Source organism: Aythya fuligula, chromosome Z, assembly GCF_009819795.1.
Source record: "Aythya fuligula isolate bAytFul2 chromosome Z, bAytFul2.pri, whole genome shotgun sequence".
In the NCBI taxonomy this organism is placed as follows: domain Eukaryota; kingdom Metazoa; phylum Chordata; class Aves; order Anseriformes; family Anatidae; genus Aythya; species Aythya fuligula.
In genome coordinates, this window is record NC_045593.1 from 65,794,513 (window position 1) to 65,813,662 (window position 19,150).

At 40.9% G+C, this 19,150-nt stretch overlaps 1 protein-coding gene across 2 annotated transcripts in view; it reads right to left on the reverse strand.

The window, feature by feature from the left end:
- The window catches only part of SRFBP1 (serum response factor binding protein 1), a 76,360-nt gene that overhangs the window by 37,857 nt on the left and 19,353 nt on the right, over positions 1–19,150 (reverse strand). For both annotated transcript variants that reach the window (XM_032206532.1, XM_032206531.1), the window contains exons 2-3: positions 11,535–11,623; positions 10,525–10,597 (exon numbers count right to left, since the gene is read on the reverse strand). In XM_032206532.1, the coding sequence (XP_032062423.1) occupies positions 10,525–10,597; positions 11,535–11,623 (162 nt within the window). The remainder of the gene's footprint in view (positions 1–10,524; positions 10,598–11,534; positions 11,624–19,150) is intronic.

The following is a 19,150-nucleotide window of genomic DNA, read 5'->3' on the forward strand; positions in this document are numbered from 1 at the left end:
GAAAAAGGAATCCCAATAGACAGTCATTCAACTCATCACTCTTCTCTATACTTTTACTCCACCTCAGCCATGTTTTTAATCAAAACAAATGTTTTCATTTTAAAAAAAAAAAAAGAAAAAGAAAAAAAGCGTTGTTATCATTTGCTTCTTAGGACAAGCTTATATACATAGAATCACACAATCATTTGGGTAAGAGAAGAGCTTCAAGATCTTCAAATCCAACCATCTCCCAGACCTACCAAGTCTCATCTCTACACCATGCCCTTTAGTGTTATGATTCGCATATCCCTTACATACCTCCAGGGATGGGGACACCGCCCCTGGGCAACCCACTCCAATGCTTGACCGCTCTCTCTGTGAAGAAGTTTATCCTCATATCCAATCTAAACCTCTCTGGCACTACTCGAAATCACGCCCTATCACTTGTCACCCCAGAAAAGAGACCAACACTCTTGCTACAATACCTTGCTCTGTATTCTAACGTCAATATAGTGTTTCTTAATTTCAGAAAGAGAAGGAAAAAAAGTCATTTGTAAAAGAATTTGTTTAATATCAGAAAGTTGTAGCACTTTTGAATGCTCAATAACTTATTGAGGAACTATCTCCAGAAGAATTTCACAGAAGAGGAATTCCATGGAACATCATAAATATAATAAAGAGTATCAGTGAGCACATTCGATGACATATCATCTCACATATCACAGTCAGAAGGGGAAGCCGGAGAGAGAACACACTGCAGAAGTAAAGGTTCGGGTTTTGTCTCTTTCAAATTACAGCAAACAACACTTTTACAGTCTAAACTAATGTCCAAGATACTTTAATAGTCATATAAAATATTCAAATACAGAAATACATGATGGTTGCTTCCTGATCTCCAGTCATGAGACACTGATTGCCACACAAACCTCTCTGCCATTTTTGCATGGCAAAAGGCCATTTATTTACCCCTTATCTGAAACAAGTTGACTTGCTGGTAATACCAGTTCAATAGTACGAACTGGGACAGAACAGAAAGTCCGCAAGTTTATCCATTACAGCAGTATCAAATACCATTGTCTAGCCACGTGCAGGTACAGTAGTACTGCACACTGTATATTCTCAAGCACTTTGTCTACCTGCTTGTATTCAATATTGATTATGATGCTCTTCTACACACTCTTTGGAAGGTGAATGTATGGTATTGTATGGTTATTTGTGCACATAAGCATGCAACTCTATTGACTTATTCCTAAAGATATTTTTAATGAGGAAAAAGAACAGGTGACAGGATGACATAGCTTTCACACCCAACAAAAGCTAAAATATTTCACTGTACATTTACATTTTTACCTCTCCTAACTTTAAAATCCCTCCTGCTTAGGACTGCATAATGATACGATTATGTAGATTGGGAGAGACCTCCAGACCTAGTCCAACCTTCTTCCCAAACAAGCTCCAGAGAAGATGACTGCTCAGAGCCCTTGAATTCTGAACACCTCCAGTGGCTAAGATCCCATATTCAGGTTGTGACTTGAGCCTATTGCTCACCATTCTCCCACTGGATACCTCTAAGAAAAGCCTGGCTTACCTCCTAGGCTATAGTAGGTAGTTGCAGACAGCAATAAGGCTTCCCCTTAGCTTTTTTTTCCCTGACGAGTGAACACAGTTCTCTCCTTGTACTTGCCAGCTATACACTCTTCCTAATGCAGCTCACAATGCAGTTAATATTCCTTGCGACAGAGGCACTTTTGCATGTCATGTTCAATTTCTTGTCCACCAGGGTGCTGAGGTCCTTCTCCACAAAGCTGCTTTCTAGCCAACTGGTATCCAGTCTCTAATTTTGCATGGAGCTATTCCATGCCAAACACAAGACTACGTTTTTGCCTTTCTTGAACATGTGGCTCCTCTCAATGAGCTCATTCCTCTACCCTGTACAAATCACCCCAAATAGCAGCCCTGCCTTCATACATATCATTTACACTCCCCAGTTTGGCATCATCCTTGAACCTGCTGAGCGTAAACCCCATACCACCATTTAGGACATTACTATAACACTAGCCAGTATCGGTAGTAGCATAGCTCCTTAGCGGACACCGCTTGTAACCAGCTGGCATGTCCCACCACTGATTACACCACTTTGAACTTGACAGACCAAACAGTTTTCCACCCAGTCTTATTGCCGGTTGCCTAACTCTCAGAATCCAGAACTCCACCATCACATGGTCATTGTAAAGGAGGCTACCCTAACCTTCATATTCCTGACCAGTTCTTTCCTGTTTCTATACACCCAGTCTAGCAGAGAACCTCTTTTCATCAGATTCTCGATCACCTGTGTTAGAAAGCAATCATCAACACTACCTGTGTGCGTCTACATTCTCCCAAGCAGTCTGTCCTTGTTTCCACTTTTGGTGGACTGTGTATGTGTTTGGGATCAGTTATGAGCTCGCTGTTCATCCATGCTGTCTTCTGCATTATGTTAGGTGTTTTCTATTTGAAAGAGCTTTCCATTTCAGTCATGACAAAACTAGAGGTATCGGTTAAATTAATACTCAGTTTTTATAGCAAATATAACCTGTTTTATAAGGGCATACATTAAGCAGAAGAGCAAAGCAATGCTATAGACAAAGTAGAATGTGCTGTGATGAACTCTAGGAGTATAATTCAGTGTTTCCTAAAATTGCCTGATATGTTGCACATGTATGCCTTAAGTAATGTGCACATGGGTCCATCCATCACTCAAAGCACCAAATTTCCTGTATTACTGCAGAGAAGCACATCATGCATTCCTAACAAGTGAGACACTTGCCAAAGCATGGACTTGCACTACTCTACTGAAGCAGAGCTGAAGGACTTCAAGTTCTACCCTTTCCCCCTTCACTGCAATGGTCTGAAAGTGGCATCCGGCCCATGCCATTGTGAAAGCAGGACCCTTCTGTTTTTCCTTAAGAAGCAACAAGGACCCCTCCTAAAATGATTATACATTAGAGTTTAAGAGTTTCCCACTACTCTTTCAGAAACCTTTAGAGGTTAAAGATTTTGTAATGTTAATATGAAAGTCTGCTATCTATTATGAAATAAAATATGCAAGATTTGTTGGAAACATATGCTGGGAAATAAAACAAAAAGCAAAACTGCAAAAAGGTACTCTAGTCCTCATTCTTACCTAAGACAATATTACAGTGAGATATTAACTGAGAGCAAGGCTACATAAGATGAAAATATTAACTAAATAGGGAAACACTACTGTTGTAAAAAAAAAAAAAAAAAAAAAAAAGAAAAGGCTTTTTGAAAAAGCATGACATTTCAGGATACAAAAATTCCATTCAAAAAGTCAGTATTAAAAGCAAAATCTATTACGCTCCGTAGGCCTTTTGTTCAGGACTAGATAACCAGCTTTTTAACCAGGCCAGCCTTTCTCATCCACAACACTATTACTTTCATGAAACTGGATGATTTTTGTTCCATTGCCAAAGATGATAAAAACTTCAGACTGAACTTCTACCTTTAAAAAAACAGTTTGGCTTTCAAATGCCTGACTATTACTGGAGTTCATACTTCTGTTCATATCTTGTTAAAATACAAGCTTAAGAAAGAATAAATTACAACAAAGTCTTATTTTTTCCTATTTCTTTTGTAACAAACTCATTGTTTTACAATAAATATTGTGGTTTAAGTGTACTAGAAAAAACACAAAACATTGATGCCCATCTATATGAAGGGTTGTAAGGAGGACCCGGGGAACTACAGGCCTCTTAGCCTGAACCCGGTGCTGGAGAAGGTTATCAAACAGGTCCTCTTGAGTGCAATCACACAGCACACGTGGGACAACCTGGGCATCAGGCCCAGTCAGCATGAACTCATGAAAGGCAAGTCCTGCCTGACCAACCTCATCTTCTATGACCAGGTGACCTGCCTGGTGGATGAGGGAAAGGCTGTTGACATAGTCTGCCTAGACTTCAGCGAGGCCTTTGACACGCTCCCCCATAGTATTCTCCTGGAGCAGATGGCAGCCCATGGCTTGGACAGCTACACTCTGGGCTGGGGTAAAAACTGGCTGGACGGCTAGGCCCAGAGAGTGGTGGTGAATGGAGTGAAATCCAGCTGGTGACCAGTCACCTGTGATGTTCCCCAGGGGTCGGTGTTGGGGCCCATCTTCTTTAATATCTGTATTGATGATTTGGATGAGGGAAATGAGTACACCCTCAGTAAGTTTGCAGACACCAAGTTGGGGGGAAGTGTCAACCTGCTAGAGGGTAACCGGTCCTCTTTAATATCTTCATCGATGATCTGGACGAGGGCATCGAGTGCACCCTCAGTAAGTTCGCAGATGACACCAAGTTAGGTGCGTGTGTCGATCTGCTTGAGGGTAGGAAAGCTCTGCAGGAGGATCTGGATAGGCTGCACCGATGGGCTGAGGTCAACTGCATGAAGTTCAACAAGGCCAAGTGCCGGGTCCTGCACCTGGGGCGCAATAACCCCAAGCAGAGCTACAGGCTGGGAGAGGAATGGTTGGAGAGCTGCCAGGCAGAGAAGGACCTGGGAGTGATGGTGGACAGTCGGCTGAATATGAGCCAGCAGTGTGCTCAGGTGGCCAAGAAGGCCAACGGCATCCTGGCTTGTATTAGGAACAGCGTGACCAGCAGGGCTAGGGAGGTGATCGTCCCCCTGTACTCAGCTCTGGTGAGGCCGCACCTCGAGTACTGTGTTCAGTTTTGGGCCCCTCGCTACAAGAAGGACATCGAGGTGCTTGAGCGGGTCCAGAGAAGGGCGACGAAGCTGGTGAGGGGCCTGGAGAACAAGTCCTACGAGGAGCGGCTGAGGGAGCTGGGCTTGTTCAGCCTGGAGAAGAGGAGGCTCAGGGGCGACCTTATCGCTCTCTATGGGTACCTCAAGGGAGGCTGTAGCGAGGTGGGGGTTGGCCTGTTCTCCCACGTGCCTGGTGACAGGACGAGGGGGAATGGGTTTAAGTTGAGCCAGGGGAGTTTTAGGCTAGATGTTAGGAAGAACTTCTTCACTGAAAGGGTTGTGAGGCATTGGAACAGGCTGCCCAGGGAAGTGGTGGAGTCACCATCCTTGGAAGTCTTCAAAAGACGTTTAGATGTAGAGCTCAGGGATATGGTTTAGTGGAGGGCTGTTAGCGTTAGGTTGGAGGTTGGACTCGATGACCTTGAGGTCTCTTCCAACCTAGAAAATTCTGTGATTCTGTGATTCTGTGACCTGGACAGGTTGGGTCAATGTGCAGAGGCCAATGGGATGAGGTTCAACATGGCTGAGTACCGGGTCCTGCACTTTGGCCACAACAACCCCATGCAGTGCTGCAGGCTTGGGGCAGAGTGGCTGGAAAGCTGTGCAGAGGAAAAGGATCTGGGGGTGCTGGTCGATGCTCACCTGAACATGAGCCAGCTGTGTGCCCAGGTGGCCAAGGAGGCCAATGGCATCCTGGCTTGTGTCAGGAACAGTGCAGCCAGCAGGAGCAGGGAGGTGATCATCCTCCTGTACTCTGCTCTGGTGAGGCCTCACCTTGAGTGCTGTGTTCACCTTTGGGCCCTTCAGTACAAGAAGGACATTGAGGGCCTGGAAGATGTCCAGAGAAGGGCTAAGAAGCTGGTGAAGGGAACACAAGTCCTATGAGGAGCAGCTGAGGGGACTGGGGTTGTTTAGTCTGGAGAAGAGAAGGCTCAGGGGAGAACTCATTGCTCTCTGCAACTGCCTGAAAGGAAGGTGTGGGGAGCTGGGGGTCGGTCTCTTCTCACAGGTAACCAGTGATAGGACTAGAGGGAATGGCCTCAAGTTGTGCCAGGGGAGGTTCTGGTTGGAAGTGAGGAGACATTTCCTCTCAGAAAGAGCAGTCAGGCATTGGAACAGGTTGCCCAGGGAGGTGGTGGAGTCACTGTCCTTGTGGGTGTTTAAGGAAAGGTTGGATGTGGTGCTTAGGAACATGGTTTTTTTACTGGTAGGGTGATGGTTGGACCATATGATCTTGGAGGTCTTTTCCAACCTTAACAATTCTGTGAATATCAAATTATTTTTTTCTTCAGGAATAATTTTCAGGATAGAGAATGCATAAGCATCCATTTACAAGCAATTTAATAATAGTTGTAATCAACTGCTGCTCTTTTCTAACAACTCAAAGATAATTTCCCTTCAATCTTATCAAATAGCCTTTTGCCCATGTATCACTAATTCTCCAAATGAAATATTGCAATAGCAACAGGTGCCATAATAACAGTATTCCCTGTGAGGTATAGGCTAGTCCTAAATACACAGTAAAGCAACTACATTAAGTTACATTAAGATCTAATTTCAGCAAAAAAAAATGTAAACAGTTCAAAGTAAGTTGCCCACTGCTAATAATTTGCTAGACTATCAGTCATAATTCTGCAAAAGATGCTTAAAAAATACTACAGCTTCATAAATAGGGTAAGAAATACTCTACGATTGATAATAAACCTGCTCTGGCAGTACCATCAAACCTGAAAATTAAAGAAAATCCTGTACATATGTACAATTTTCTCTTTCAAGAAAGTGAAATCACAGTTGAAAGACTAGAAAGATCATACTGTTCTTCCCTCCCCAACCCCCCCATCTTTCATGAATTGTTAAATAAATATTTTGTATGGATTTGGCAAAAGAAATTCTGAAGAACTCAAAAAACAGTGTTTTACTCCAATAGCTTTGAGAACTCCTGCAAACAATTAACTCAGTCCTGCAACCACGTAGCTAGAATTTTTAACTGCTCTCCCTTCTCACAATGTATGTATCTTGTTGTGCCTGAGACATTATTACTTGTATTTGCCTATTAAGTTCTTTTAAATCTCCAGTTCTAACAATCAAAACACACACAACTAGAAATTAAACGTCATTCTAACAATAACACAACAATATAAGTGTTTTTTTTTACATGCAGCCCAGCACCAAAATTTCTTACATTTTCAATATATGCAGTACTGTCAATGAATGAATATGTAGAATTTTTAAAAAGTATACACAAAAATAGATACAGTATTTAACCTGAAAAGTGAGTATCTAATTATGTCCCACTCCTAGGAATCTGTGTATTTACAGTGAAATTATGTCATCAGTGTCTTTCTGGGTGTACTTGAAGATAGGAAAAAGCACACTCAAGAGTTAGTGGTAAGGCAACAATTACCAAATGACAGCAATTATATTCCTCTCCCTGTAATATCAGATGGTAATTAGTAAAGACCCAAGCTAGAAAGAGAAGTTAAGATCTTTAATTGAAAGTTCACTTTTATATCATTCTAAAGGAACTGTAGCCCTCAGAAGTCCTCCTGAGCTGCAGGCAATTGCTAACAACACATGAGCCATTCGGAAATTTTCTTTTTCCTCGTTATTGTTGTTATAGTCCAGATGAAAGATAACACCTCCTCCAAGACAGTGAAAAGGTTTTTTGGTTTAATGGTAGATGAATGTATAACTATAATTCTTAGAAAGACAAAGAATTCTCCCTCACTGGTATTTCAACCCCTCAGCTTTTTTTTTTTTTCCCCTCAGAAAAATTTAAGTTATTGCATTAAAAACTTTAACAACACAGACAAATGTGTCAAGGTCCCAGTGTTTCAGTCTTTCTTCCCACAGCTGGAAACAAATTATTTTTGAAACGTAACTCTACTCTTACTCCTTCTGAGAACATCAGCATAACTTAAGTCCTTCACAAATGACACTGTCCGCACTGTCTGTGCCAGCAGTTCCCATAAAGTGCTATAAGCTGGTGTTTGTTTTTTTTTTTCTCCTGGATATGTGGGAGGGGAAAGATGTTCCTGATGTCTTCTTGACTGATGGAAGAAAAATGTGTATTTATAAAGTGTACTCTCTTTGGCAACGGTGGGAAAAACTCAGAAGAAAAATTATACTATTTTCCTTCTCTGGGATTTTCAAAGATGTATTTTTTTTCCAATCTTCAGAAACCCTTCATAGCTTTTGCAACTATTAAAGAAGTTCTATATGCTCTAAGCAGTCATCCCAAATAATCTTTTATCCATATATACACATGCTGTCAGATTCTGGTGTAACATACGCTTTCTGGCTCCAAGCCACTTTGGCCAGAGTAAGTATTTTTTTGTTGCTGTCTTTTTCTCTAGATTTACAGCTCAGTATACTCCTTAAGTGTAAACATTCAGTAAGAGAGAAGGTAGAGATTTTTCTTACATAAAATGATGAATGAGTAGAATTTCATGGACTATTTCTGTTAATTATAAGGAATACGACCACTTTTTACTTTCTGGACACACTGTCGGTTTCAAAACAATTTGTGTCTCCTCTGACAAGTGCTTGGGATCCACACATCAAAACTGCTGAATTAGTCTGGATAACACAAACCTGCTTTAAGTTAAAACTTTGTAGAGTATTAATCAATGTTCCTTATTAACCATTTCTATTCTTTCTTTCCTAAAAATGAGAAAATACCTTATCATGTTATGTGAGGAGTTATTTCTAAAACATCGATCATAGGATCAGTAACTTAAAAGAAAGGTTGCTGGGTGTGATGTTTCACTGGTAAAGAAACGCCCACTATGACAGAGAATTTCAATGATTTATGTGAAAGCTGTCTTGTTTCTCCACTATGGTGAATGAGGAAAATTTCTATGCCAACTCTGAAAAGATCTCAGTCTAGAAATCAAAAGTGGTGAAAAAATATGTAAACAACTAGAGCCTTTTAGGCTGTGATTCATAAGAAAAGAACAGGAATCTTTATTTCATCTAAGAAACAAATGTAGTCTAGAGCCGTAAGTGTCTACTTATTCTTTTTAAAAGATGAAAAAACAAACCAAACAACAGGAGATGCAACCTTTTTTGCTATTAAAATACTACCAATATAATATGGGTACTTTTAACACAATAAAGACCACTAACAGCATGATTTCAGGCAACTGAGATCATTTAATAGCTGTTTGCCTGGGAAGTGGGAGAGCTTTTCTTCCTTCTCAGCTGCTCACTTGGAAGTCTCCTCACTCTATATAAACTATTTCAAAGCAAGCTTTGTTTGCCTTTAGCTCTCCAAATTACAAATCTACCCTCCCTCAACAATCAGTTTTCAAGCACTTACAAGTCCTGCACTCAGGAAACTTATGTAGCATTAATGAATCACTACTGACAGCTGAGGTTCTCCCTTAATTCCACATGGCTCATTCTCTGCTTGACCAAACAACAACCTCACAATGAAAGGTCTTTTTCAAAGCAGTGTTTCACAGCACTAGTAACAGAACCAGCCTTTTATCTCAGGGCACCTCTGTTTACAAGCCTGGTTACCCTTCCAGGGAAACGGACAGGCAGTCCAGGAAGGTAACTCAGTCCATTCCACATCTGATTCTTTCTGGAGATATTTCTGTACCCATTTATGATACAGAAACCAGAAAGCACTGAGTTTTTTTAACTGACATTGCAAACTACCTAGAATCAGGTGGGATAAGTCTAACTGCTGCTGTTCACTGCAGGTGTATGGTGAAAAAAGCAGACACATTAAAAAAAACTTACACCAACAGAAACATCTCTAATGTACGTGGTCAATACAGTTTGAAGTACAGGCAGCCTTCAAGATGTCTGCGTGAGCCAATCCTGGAAGTAAAAGCACTATGCAGACAAAGAAACACTTCTGTTGCTTGACTACTGCTTAACACTATAGTACAGTGATAACCATTTCCTTTCCCCCTTTATTTATTTGTGGAGACTCTTTTTCAAATACTATGCTAAAAAACTCTGTGATTCCACCTGACAAATAAAGCAGTTCTTAATGGTCAATGAAGCCTCTTCATTTGTCAGCTTTTTTTGAAGACCAGGATGAAAAATAAACAAATAGGTAAGGGCAATCGCTACTGTTATCAGGAAAAACAAAACAAAAACAAATCATCAAATAAAACTTCTGTAATTTAATACGAAAACAGCTTTCTTGGCCTATAATCTTGTGCTCAGACCTCATGAGTATAATATATACCTCCTGTCAACACAAAAAATTGTTAGCATTACCTGCTAAAATTGAGATATAAGTAGTACAGAACATTGTCAAGTTAAAAGATACCAAAACAGCAACGGACAGCAAGCTGGAAGATGAAAAAGGCCTGAATCAAGCGCTACCAGTCCCTTGCAGCTACAATTTCAAAAACTAGTACAGAACTTTAAAGATGAAAGTAGTACACTACTGGCATCACATTTAAAGCGACAAAAACTGACAACAATGATGCTACGGTCGGGCACATAAAGCACCATTTGCACTTCTAAGTGGCATGAGAAATTTATTTCCTGCACTTTAACTGTCACAGTAGAAACTTCAAGCACGATTCATTTCTAAACAGATTCAAGTTTTGTTTGGCAAACTTAAGACCCAAATTGTCTTAACACCTTGACAGATGCACCAAACAAACACAGAAATATGGAAATGTTCATAATTTTCCAGCTGTGTTACAGTAATGGCCAAGCTGACTTTGGAAATACTTCAGCTAAGTTTCAGTAATGCAGTCCTAGAAAACAAAGCTTTTAATTGTTAAAATTAATTCATTTTAATATTTAAATATCTAAATATGGTATTACCTTCATAGCATGGATTTCTTCTATTAATCTCTCAACTCGTTTTTGGTTCTTTAATTTGAGGTCTTCTGAACCCCTGTAAATGAAGTCTGTCTTTATTAAAAAAATCTGACTTCTCTTCACTTTTTTCTTCCAATATGGTGATACTAAGTAGCAAACTAAAAATATCACAAGAATGAGCACAATTCACATTCCCTTGCTGTTAAATAAAAATTTTAGCAGAGTTGAACATAATATAATGCTCCTACTGTTCAGAACAGAGGAAAACACACAAAATTTAGCAAAATAATCAGAAAGACAAATGTTATTTACTAGGTAAATACATGGTAATTACAATTCCAAACAGTAATAAGTAGGAGACACTGTTATCTCAAATATGATTACATTTTAAGATCTGTAGTACTTAAATATAAACATTCATTGGGTGGGCCTGTTTCTTATTTTTCACGATTTGCTAGGTTTGTGGGAACACAGTATGTTCAATTTACACTTTGAACACAGTAACAGAGTTATCTTATGTTGTCTCCAGTGAAAAACATCACCAGTCACTTTGGGCCAATCTACAAATATTGTTTTAATTAACTTAATTAATATAAACTATTACAAAATAAGTATTATTTATATAACAATACTTACTAAATATTTCTTAATATAAAATATTGCAGACAACTGCAGTGAGAAAATATTGGACAACTTACGTGCAATAGTAGAATAACCTCAAAGATCAGGTTTGATGCTTTCAAAAGCACCATAAAAAGTTGTGTTGGGATTAACTTCAAATATGCTAAATATGTTTAATAAATTTTACCCCTATTCTACTTTACAAAACTACTTTTTAGTTGGTATTTTGATTCTATCTAAAATAAAGAAAAAATAAGACTAATAAAATATATACATCAGAGTGCCTTCAGTTTTCTATGTAATAAATGTTTCTCCCTGTTATTTTGGAAGACATTTCAGATACTGACTCATTTATAAATACACAAACAAGAACACTGATATTTAAAACTGACTTTTTCAACTTCAGCTTCCCAATGTGTCTGGTTAGTCTGCGAATAGTCAGGACTCGGACTTTCTTCACATCTTTTCTCATCTTCACAACCTGTCAGAAAGATGGAAGACATTATAAAGATTGTGTTCCTTGATCAATTTCCATATACAATACATTCATTGCACTGATTTAAATTTTAGAAATTAGTTCAACAAAAAAACATTCTTGAAAACAGAGTGCATTCCCTTGCTACCCAAACCCAAGTTCAAGTGAATTCAGATTTCATTTAAAAATCAAACTGCTTCCATAAACAGAGGAAGAACAACCAGCAGTCTAAAAATGTGTCTGAGGTCTCAACAGAAGACAAGACATTCCTAACTAGCCATACTTTAATATTATTCTTTGAGCTAGACTGAGCTACATATTTGTAAAGACTCACCTTTTACCTTCACTTTATTTTTGTCCTGGTGAAACAGCACCAGTACTTTTCCATTGTTAAATATTATGTAAAAGCATTTTGTTATGAAACATTTTGAAAGATATAAGGAAAGACTCCCAAGCTAAACATTATCTATTATAGAACAGATTTTGTGATGCAAAAATCTTTTTATGTATTCGAATTGTTGAAAAATTGATTATATGAACCTGTTGAAAATAAAATCAAGGTGATTTTCAACTTGCTACACTCATTTTCAACTTTACACTGCCTACTTCCCAAAATGTATTTCAAAATAGAAAGTATTAAAGAAAAATGATAGAGATGTTCTGGTCTTGCTTCTCTCACACTAAGAGGTGCAGAATTGAAACTATTAGTAAAAGGTGGTACAAACAGAAAAATCTCTAGAATCTTTTGCTGTAAAGTTCCATCATGGGAAACCTTAGGCTGAGATGTTGCCTTCACAATGATGAACATTTTGAAGAGACAGGGACTTGATACTGACTTATGAAAGTGCTTTTTTAAGTCACAGAATCACAGAATTGTAGGGGTTGGAAGGGACCTCAAGAGATCATCAGGTCCAACCCTCCTGCCAAAGCAAGTTCCCTTGAGCAGGTTGCCCAGGAAAGCATCCAGACAGGCCTTGAATATCTTTAGAGGAGACCCCACAACCTCCCTGGGCAGCCTGTCCCAGTGCTCCATCACCCTCACCGTGAAGAAGTTCTTTCACATGTTGGTGCAGAACTTCCTGTGATCCATTTTGTGGCCATTGCCCCTTGTCCTGTCCCCACAAACCACTGAAAAGAGGTTGGCCAAATCCCTCCGTCTCCCACACCTCAGGTATTTATACACATTGATGAGATCCCCTCTCAGTCTTCTCTTCTCAAGGCTGAAAAAAAACCCAACTTTTGATATATCTGAATCACTATCTAAATATGAAAAAGATTTCATATTTAGATTTACAAAATATGAAATATTAAAGCATTAAAAATACATTGTTCCTGACAAAAAGCTAAATTTGTCTTAAATTCAAGCAGTATGGTTCAAAAGAAATTTTTAAATAAGGGTAGAAAGGAGGATGTGGGGAATTGTGGACCGGTAAGCATCAACTCTGTGGCTGGGAAGACCATGGAACAGGCCCTCCTGGAAACAATGACAAGGCACGTGCAAGACAAGGAGGTGATCTGACACAGCCAGCACGGCTTCACCAAGGACAAGTCGTGCCTGACCACTCTGGTGGCCTTCTATGATAGACTGACTGCCTCAGTTAACAGGGGATGATCAACCAATGGCATCTACTTGAAATTCTGCAAAGCCATGCACACAGTCCCAAATGACATCCTCATCTCCAAATCTGAGAGATTTGAAGGGTGGACCATTCAGTGGACAAGGAATTGGCTGGATGGCTGCATCCAGAGGGCTGCAGTCTCTGGCTCTTTGTCTAGTGTGAAGCTGGTGACAAGTGCTGGGACCTGTACTGTTATCTTACCTTACTGTTATCTTACAACATCTTTACTACAACTCAGATTGAGTGCACCCTCAGCAAGTTTGCAGATGACACCAAGCTGAGTGGTGCAGTCAATACAACAGAAGAAAGGGATGCCATCCAAACGGACCTGGACAAACAGGCTCATGTGAACCTAATGAGGTTCAACAAGTCCAAGTGCAAGGTGCTGCACCAGGGTTGGGGCAATCCCAGACATGAGCATGGACTGGGAGAAGAACTCATTGAGATCAGCCCTGCAGAGAAGGATTTGGGGGCTCTGGTGGATAAAAAGCTCAACATGAGCCAGCAGGGTGTGCTTGCAGCCCAGAAGGCCAACTGGATCCTGGGCTGCATCAACAGAAGGTGAGGGAGGGGACTGTCCCCCCTCTTTTGCCCTCATAAGGGCCCACCTGAAGTGCTGCATCCAGGTCTGGAGCCCCAGCACAAGAAGCATGTGGACTTGTTGGAGAAGGTCCAGAGGAGAGCTACAAAGATGATCAGAGGGCTGGAGCACCTCTCCTGTGAAGAAAAGCTGGGAGAGCTCAGGATATTCAGTCTGGAGAGGAGAAGGCTCTGGGATGATCTTATTGCAGCTTTTCAGTACTTAAAGGGGGCTTATGAAAAAGACAGAGTGACTTTTTCCTTTAGCAGCCAATGACAGGACATGGAGTGATGGCTTTAAACTGAAAAAAGGGAGATTTAGACTGGATGTTAGAAGGAAATTCACTCAGAGGGTGGTGAGGCACTGGAAGATGTTGCCCAGAGAAGCTGTGGATGGCTTGTCCCTGGACTAGGCCCTGGCCACCCTGACCAAGGCAGGAGGGTTGGAACTGGATGGTCTTTAACCCCTTTACGATCCAAGCCACTCTATGAAGTTGGCAGCCCTTTCTTGAGGAAATACTTTACTTCCAATTTCTCAGAGGCAACATCAGACTGACTGTGTGCTGCCCAAATACCTAACAGTTGCCATCAAACCAGTTCCACCAAGAATATTGGCATTACAAACCTGCATCAAGCTAGACCAAAAGCAAACAAAAATTTTCAAAGTCCCTGTAGGAAAATATAGTAATAAACTATGATGTGAAGTTCAGGACCACAAATTGAGAAGATTATTATTTTTTTAAATGCATATTCTGAACACTTAATTATCTTTGTAGCTAAGTTACCTGCACAAGCAAGCATTTAAGTCCTAACTGTGCTCAGCAGTAGCTCTACTGAAGGCTGAATCTGTTAGAATAAAACAATTTATAGGGAGAGGACCTTTGAATACAGGTCCCAGCACTGTCACCTCTAAGAAGAAACACATTCAGTAGTGCTTCTGCTAAAAGGAGTGGAGGGAAACTCTTCTGGGGTAGTTATTCACACTTGCACAAAGAAAAGTGAAAAGGTGTTGTTTGGGGACAGGCAAGATGACTTCATGAAGGGCAAATCATGCCTAAATTGTGGTCTTCTAGGACAGAGCAACAGCATCATTGAACAAGGGAAAGCAACCTGGACTCGTGTAAAGCCTTTGGTAACAGTTCCCCACAACATCCTCGTCTCTAAGTTACAGAGATCCAGTTCTGGGGTCCCCACCATAAGAGAGACATGGATAAGTTAAAGAAGATTCAAAGGGAGCCCTGAAAAAACGATCAGGGAGCTGGAGCACCTCTCCAAGACAGGCTGAGAGACTTTAGCCTAGAGAAAAGAAGTTTTCAGTGGAGGCCTTATGGCTACCTTCTAACACCTAAAGGCAACCTATAAGAAAGACGGGAAGAGACTCATTACTAGGTAATGTAGTGATAGGACAAGGAGTAATGGTTTTAAACTAAAAGAGAGTAGATTTAGATTAGATATAAGGAAGAAACTCTTCACTTCTTGGTGGTGAGGCTCTGGAACAGGCTGCCCAGTGAAGCTGCGGATGCCTCCCCTGTGGGAATGTCCAAGGCCAGGCTGGATGGGGCTTTGGGCAGCCTGATCTACTGGAAGATGTCCTTGTCCACAGCCAGAGGTTTGGAGCTAGATGGTCCCTTCTAATCCTAAGAATTCTGTGAAAAGGGTAAGAAGGTTTTTGGGCCAAGAATGACTGACATTTAAGATCGGTGTCCTGTTCTAAAATCTGAGTATCAGAAGTCAGTACTTTACCCAGGTGAAAAAAATCCAAAGGCCTACAGAGCACTTATACATCAGTGAATAGTAAAAGCCACAAGCACCAAGCCAAGTCTATGCTAAATAACTACACTGTTTAAGTTTCCACGCACTAAGGAAAAAATGCTTAAGATTACCATTTGCCATCTTGGCATGTAAACATATCTCTTTATATGATATCAAGGGGAATTATCACTTTTTTTTTTTTTTTTAAATAGAGCAACAGTTCACTGTAATACATCATCTTGTAAATGGAGGAAACAAAATGAACCTTCTGGTTGAATACGTCTTAAATACTAAATACATTCAAAAAGATGAAAACTGGGTATGCATGCTTCAAAGGAAGATGTTTTTCTTTTGTTTAATGACTATTAAAAGCATCTCCAAGCTACAAACACATTTGAATTCAAAGAATTCATACAATAACTTAACATGGTAGTTACTGCATATCCGAATACTAACTATATTTAACTTTCTCTCCAAAATATTTTGTAATGTATTTTTTTTACAGAAATATTAATGCAGACACAGCATGTTTCTGGGGCTTAAGTGAGCCAAGACCCAGCCTCTCCAGATGCCAGCCAATGAAAGCTCTGTAGACATATGACAGCAGGAATGAGGGAAGGTATTCACTCCTTGGCAGACTAGGCATATCAATTTATGTAATCCACAGTCACTTCTTTCACACGGGACAGCATGCATCAACTCTGTTCTTGGAAGTACTCATAAAGTTCTCAAGAAAGCAGTCTGCTCTTTGGGACAGAAATCAAAAAGTCTTTGCTTTAGAGTGTGCCTCAAACAATGGGTCTTAGACCACCAGTGTGGCTCCTAGGACTGATAGCCTCTCATGTTAAAAAGTGAGACAGACAACTTTCCCTTGAGGTAAACAAAACCGTAACAAAAACAAAAAACAGACGTGATTTTTTTCAAAATAGTAATAAACATTTATTCACAATAGGTAAGATATTCTTTTATATAAAAGATAAGACAACAATACAGGAGTCTTTGCAATGCAACTTGTAAAGGCTGCACTATAAACAGGGTTAGACTTACCAATGCTTCAGTGCACGGTGACAAGGATTTTTAAACATACTTAGATGTGAAAGTAAACTCAAAAGAATAATTATAGCCTCAGTCAAAACCCCAAGCAAACAGCTTCTTCTATCAATAGCAACACATTTTAGGATTCCTAGAAATTCAGGAAGCATGCCGTTGTAAGTGGAAATAACCACTTCAAGGATTTTTTGCAATAAAGGACGTGGGATGCTTTCCATTTTGGAAGGCATTTTTTTATTCTTTAGAAAAACATTATCTAAGAAGCAATTGCTTCTATCTAAGAAGAATTGTTAAATACTAAGTAAGAACTAGTCACTTTTACCAGGACAAATTGACCTTCCATACATGTATTAGGAATAATTTATAAATTTTTAAATCTAAAAGAAATCACAGTGGAAAGGTGTTCACTTTTAACAACAACGAAGGCAGTGAAATGTATGCTGTGGTTTAACTCAGCGTTCAGATGAGCAACACTCAGCTGCTTGCTCACTCTCACAGGTGAGACGTGGGAGAGAATCAGAAATGTGAAAGTGTGAGAACCCAGGGGTTGGGATAAAGACAGCTCACTAGGTCCAGCAACAGCTGCATGCACAAGTGAAACAAAGCAAGGAATTCATTTGTGGCTTCCCATCGGCAGGCAGGTGTTAAGCCACTCCTGTGGACAGCCCCCGCAGGCTCAGTTTGGGAAAGTTTGGGAAGGACGGCATCCCTGGGAGGGACCCCACGGGGAGCAGGGGCAGGGAGGGACCGTGAGGGAGCAGCAGAGACTAAGTGCCAGGGACGGACCACAGCCCCCTTTCCCCGTTTTCCTGAGCTACTCAGGGGGAGGAGGTGTTTTGTTTGTTTGTTTTGTTTCTCACTGCTAATAACAGGTAGTGAAACCTGGATTACATATATCTCCCTACGCTAAGTGTTTTCCCTGTGACGATAAATGTTATCTCTCTGCCCTTATCTCAACCCTTGAGCCCTTTCCATCATATTTCTTCCCTGTTCCTTTGAGGAGGGGGAGTGAGAGAGTGGTTGTGGTGGAGCTCGGCTGCCCAGCTGTGTAAAACCACCACAATCATGCCCACCATTATATTGGGCAGACAAACACCATCACTCACAATATCCCTCCCTTCCTCCTTCTTTTCCCCAGCTTTTATTGCTGACCACGATGCCACATGGACATTCCTTTGGCTGTCCTGGGCCAGCTGTCCTGGCTGTGCCCCCTCCCAGCTCCTGGTGTACTTCTTGCTGCCAGGGCAGCACCAGAAGCTGAAATGAAGGTCTTTGGCTCTGTGCAAGCACTGCTCTGCAACAACTGAAGCATCAGTGTGTTACCAGCATTCTCGTCCTCAATCCTAAACACGGAACCATACCAGCGAGTAGGAAGAAAATTAATTCTATCCCAGTCAAAACCAGGACAACATACTAGCCTGAAAGAACATTAGCATGTTTCAAAAGCTACAATGGTAGTGTAGGAGCTGCACTAAAAATTACATCCATTATACACTATGCCTTGCACAGATACCTTAAGTAAAATAGGTATTTCTACTACTACAGATCCCAATTTGTATTACTACAGATCCTAAATGAAGATAAAATACAAAAAGACAAACAAACAAATAAAAACGTCAAAGGTTGCAGCTATTCTACACGTAAAGAAAGCTCCATAGTCCCAACAGCTTGAAGTCTACAGCAAGCATTCCTCAAAATACAATGCACACCAGCCAGCTTCACACAAGCCCTTTTGAGTCATACGCAAAGTAGTGTCTCCTGTTTCAAGACAGGACGAGACATAAGATCACCAGGAAATTACTGGCCAGACAAGAACTGTAGAAATCCTCTCCTGTGGTTTACCTTTGCCCAAGGAGTGCAAGTTATTGAGAAGGATTATAACAGGAGTTACTGATTTCAGCACAACCCACGTTAAAGCGATACTGACCACAGAGGCAGGAGCTCCCAGGACTCACTGCTAGTAATGGCAGTGACAGGGAAGAGATCACGGATCCTCCTGGCAGCTTTGTCAGCGCATACGGAAGGCAGGGAGGTGACTCAAGACAGCCAGCACAGCTTCATAAAGGGCAAATCATGCCTGACCTACCTAGTCACCATCTCTGATGGAGTCAATGTTTGTGGATGACACTAAGCTGAGTGGTGTAGCTGATACAACAGAAGGAAGAGATGCCATCCAGACGGGATGGCTTGGGAAGGAGGCCCATATGAACCTCATGAAGCTCAACAGCACCAAGTGCTGCACCTGTACCAGAACAATCCCCAAATTAACGTAGGCTGGGAGATGAAGATGGAGAGCTGCTCTGGAGAAAAGGACTTGGGGGTACTGGTGGATGGGAAGCTTGACATGAGCCAGCAGTGAACACTTGCAGAAGTGTTGGCCAGAAGGTGATCGTATTCTGGGGTGCATCAAGAGTGTGGTCAGCAGGTCAAGGGAGGGGATTGAACCCAACTACTCCACTCTCATGAGACCCTACCTGTAGCACCCAGCTGTGGGGCCCTCCCTGTAAAAGAGACCTGTTAGAGCAGATTTAGA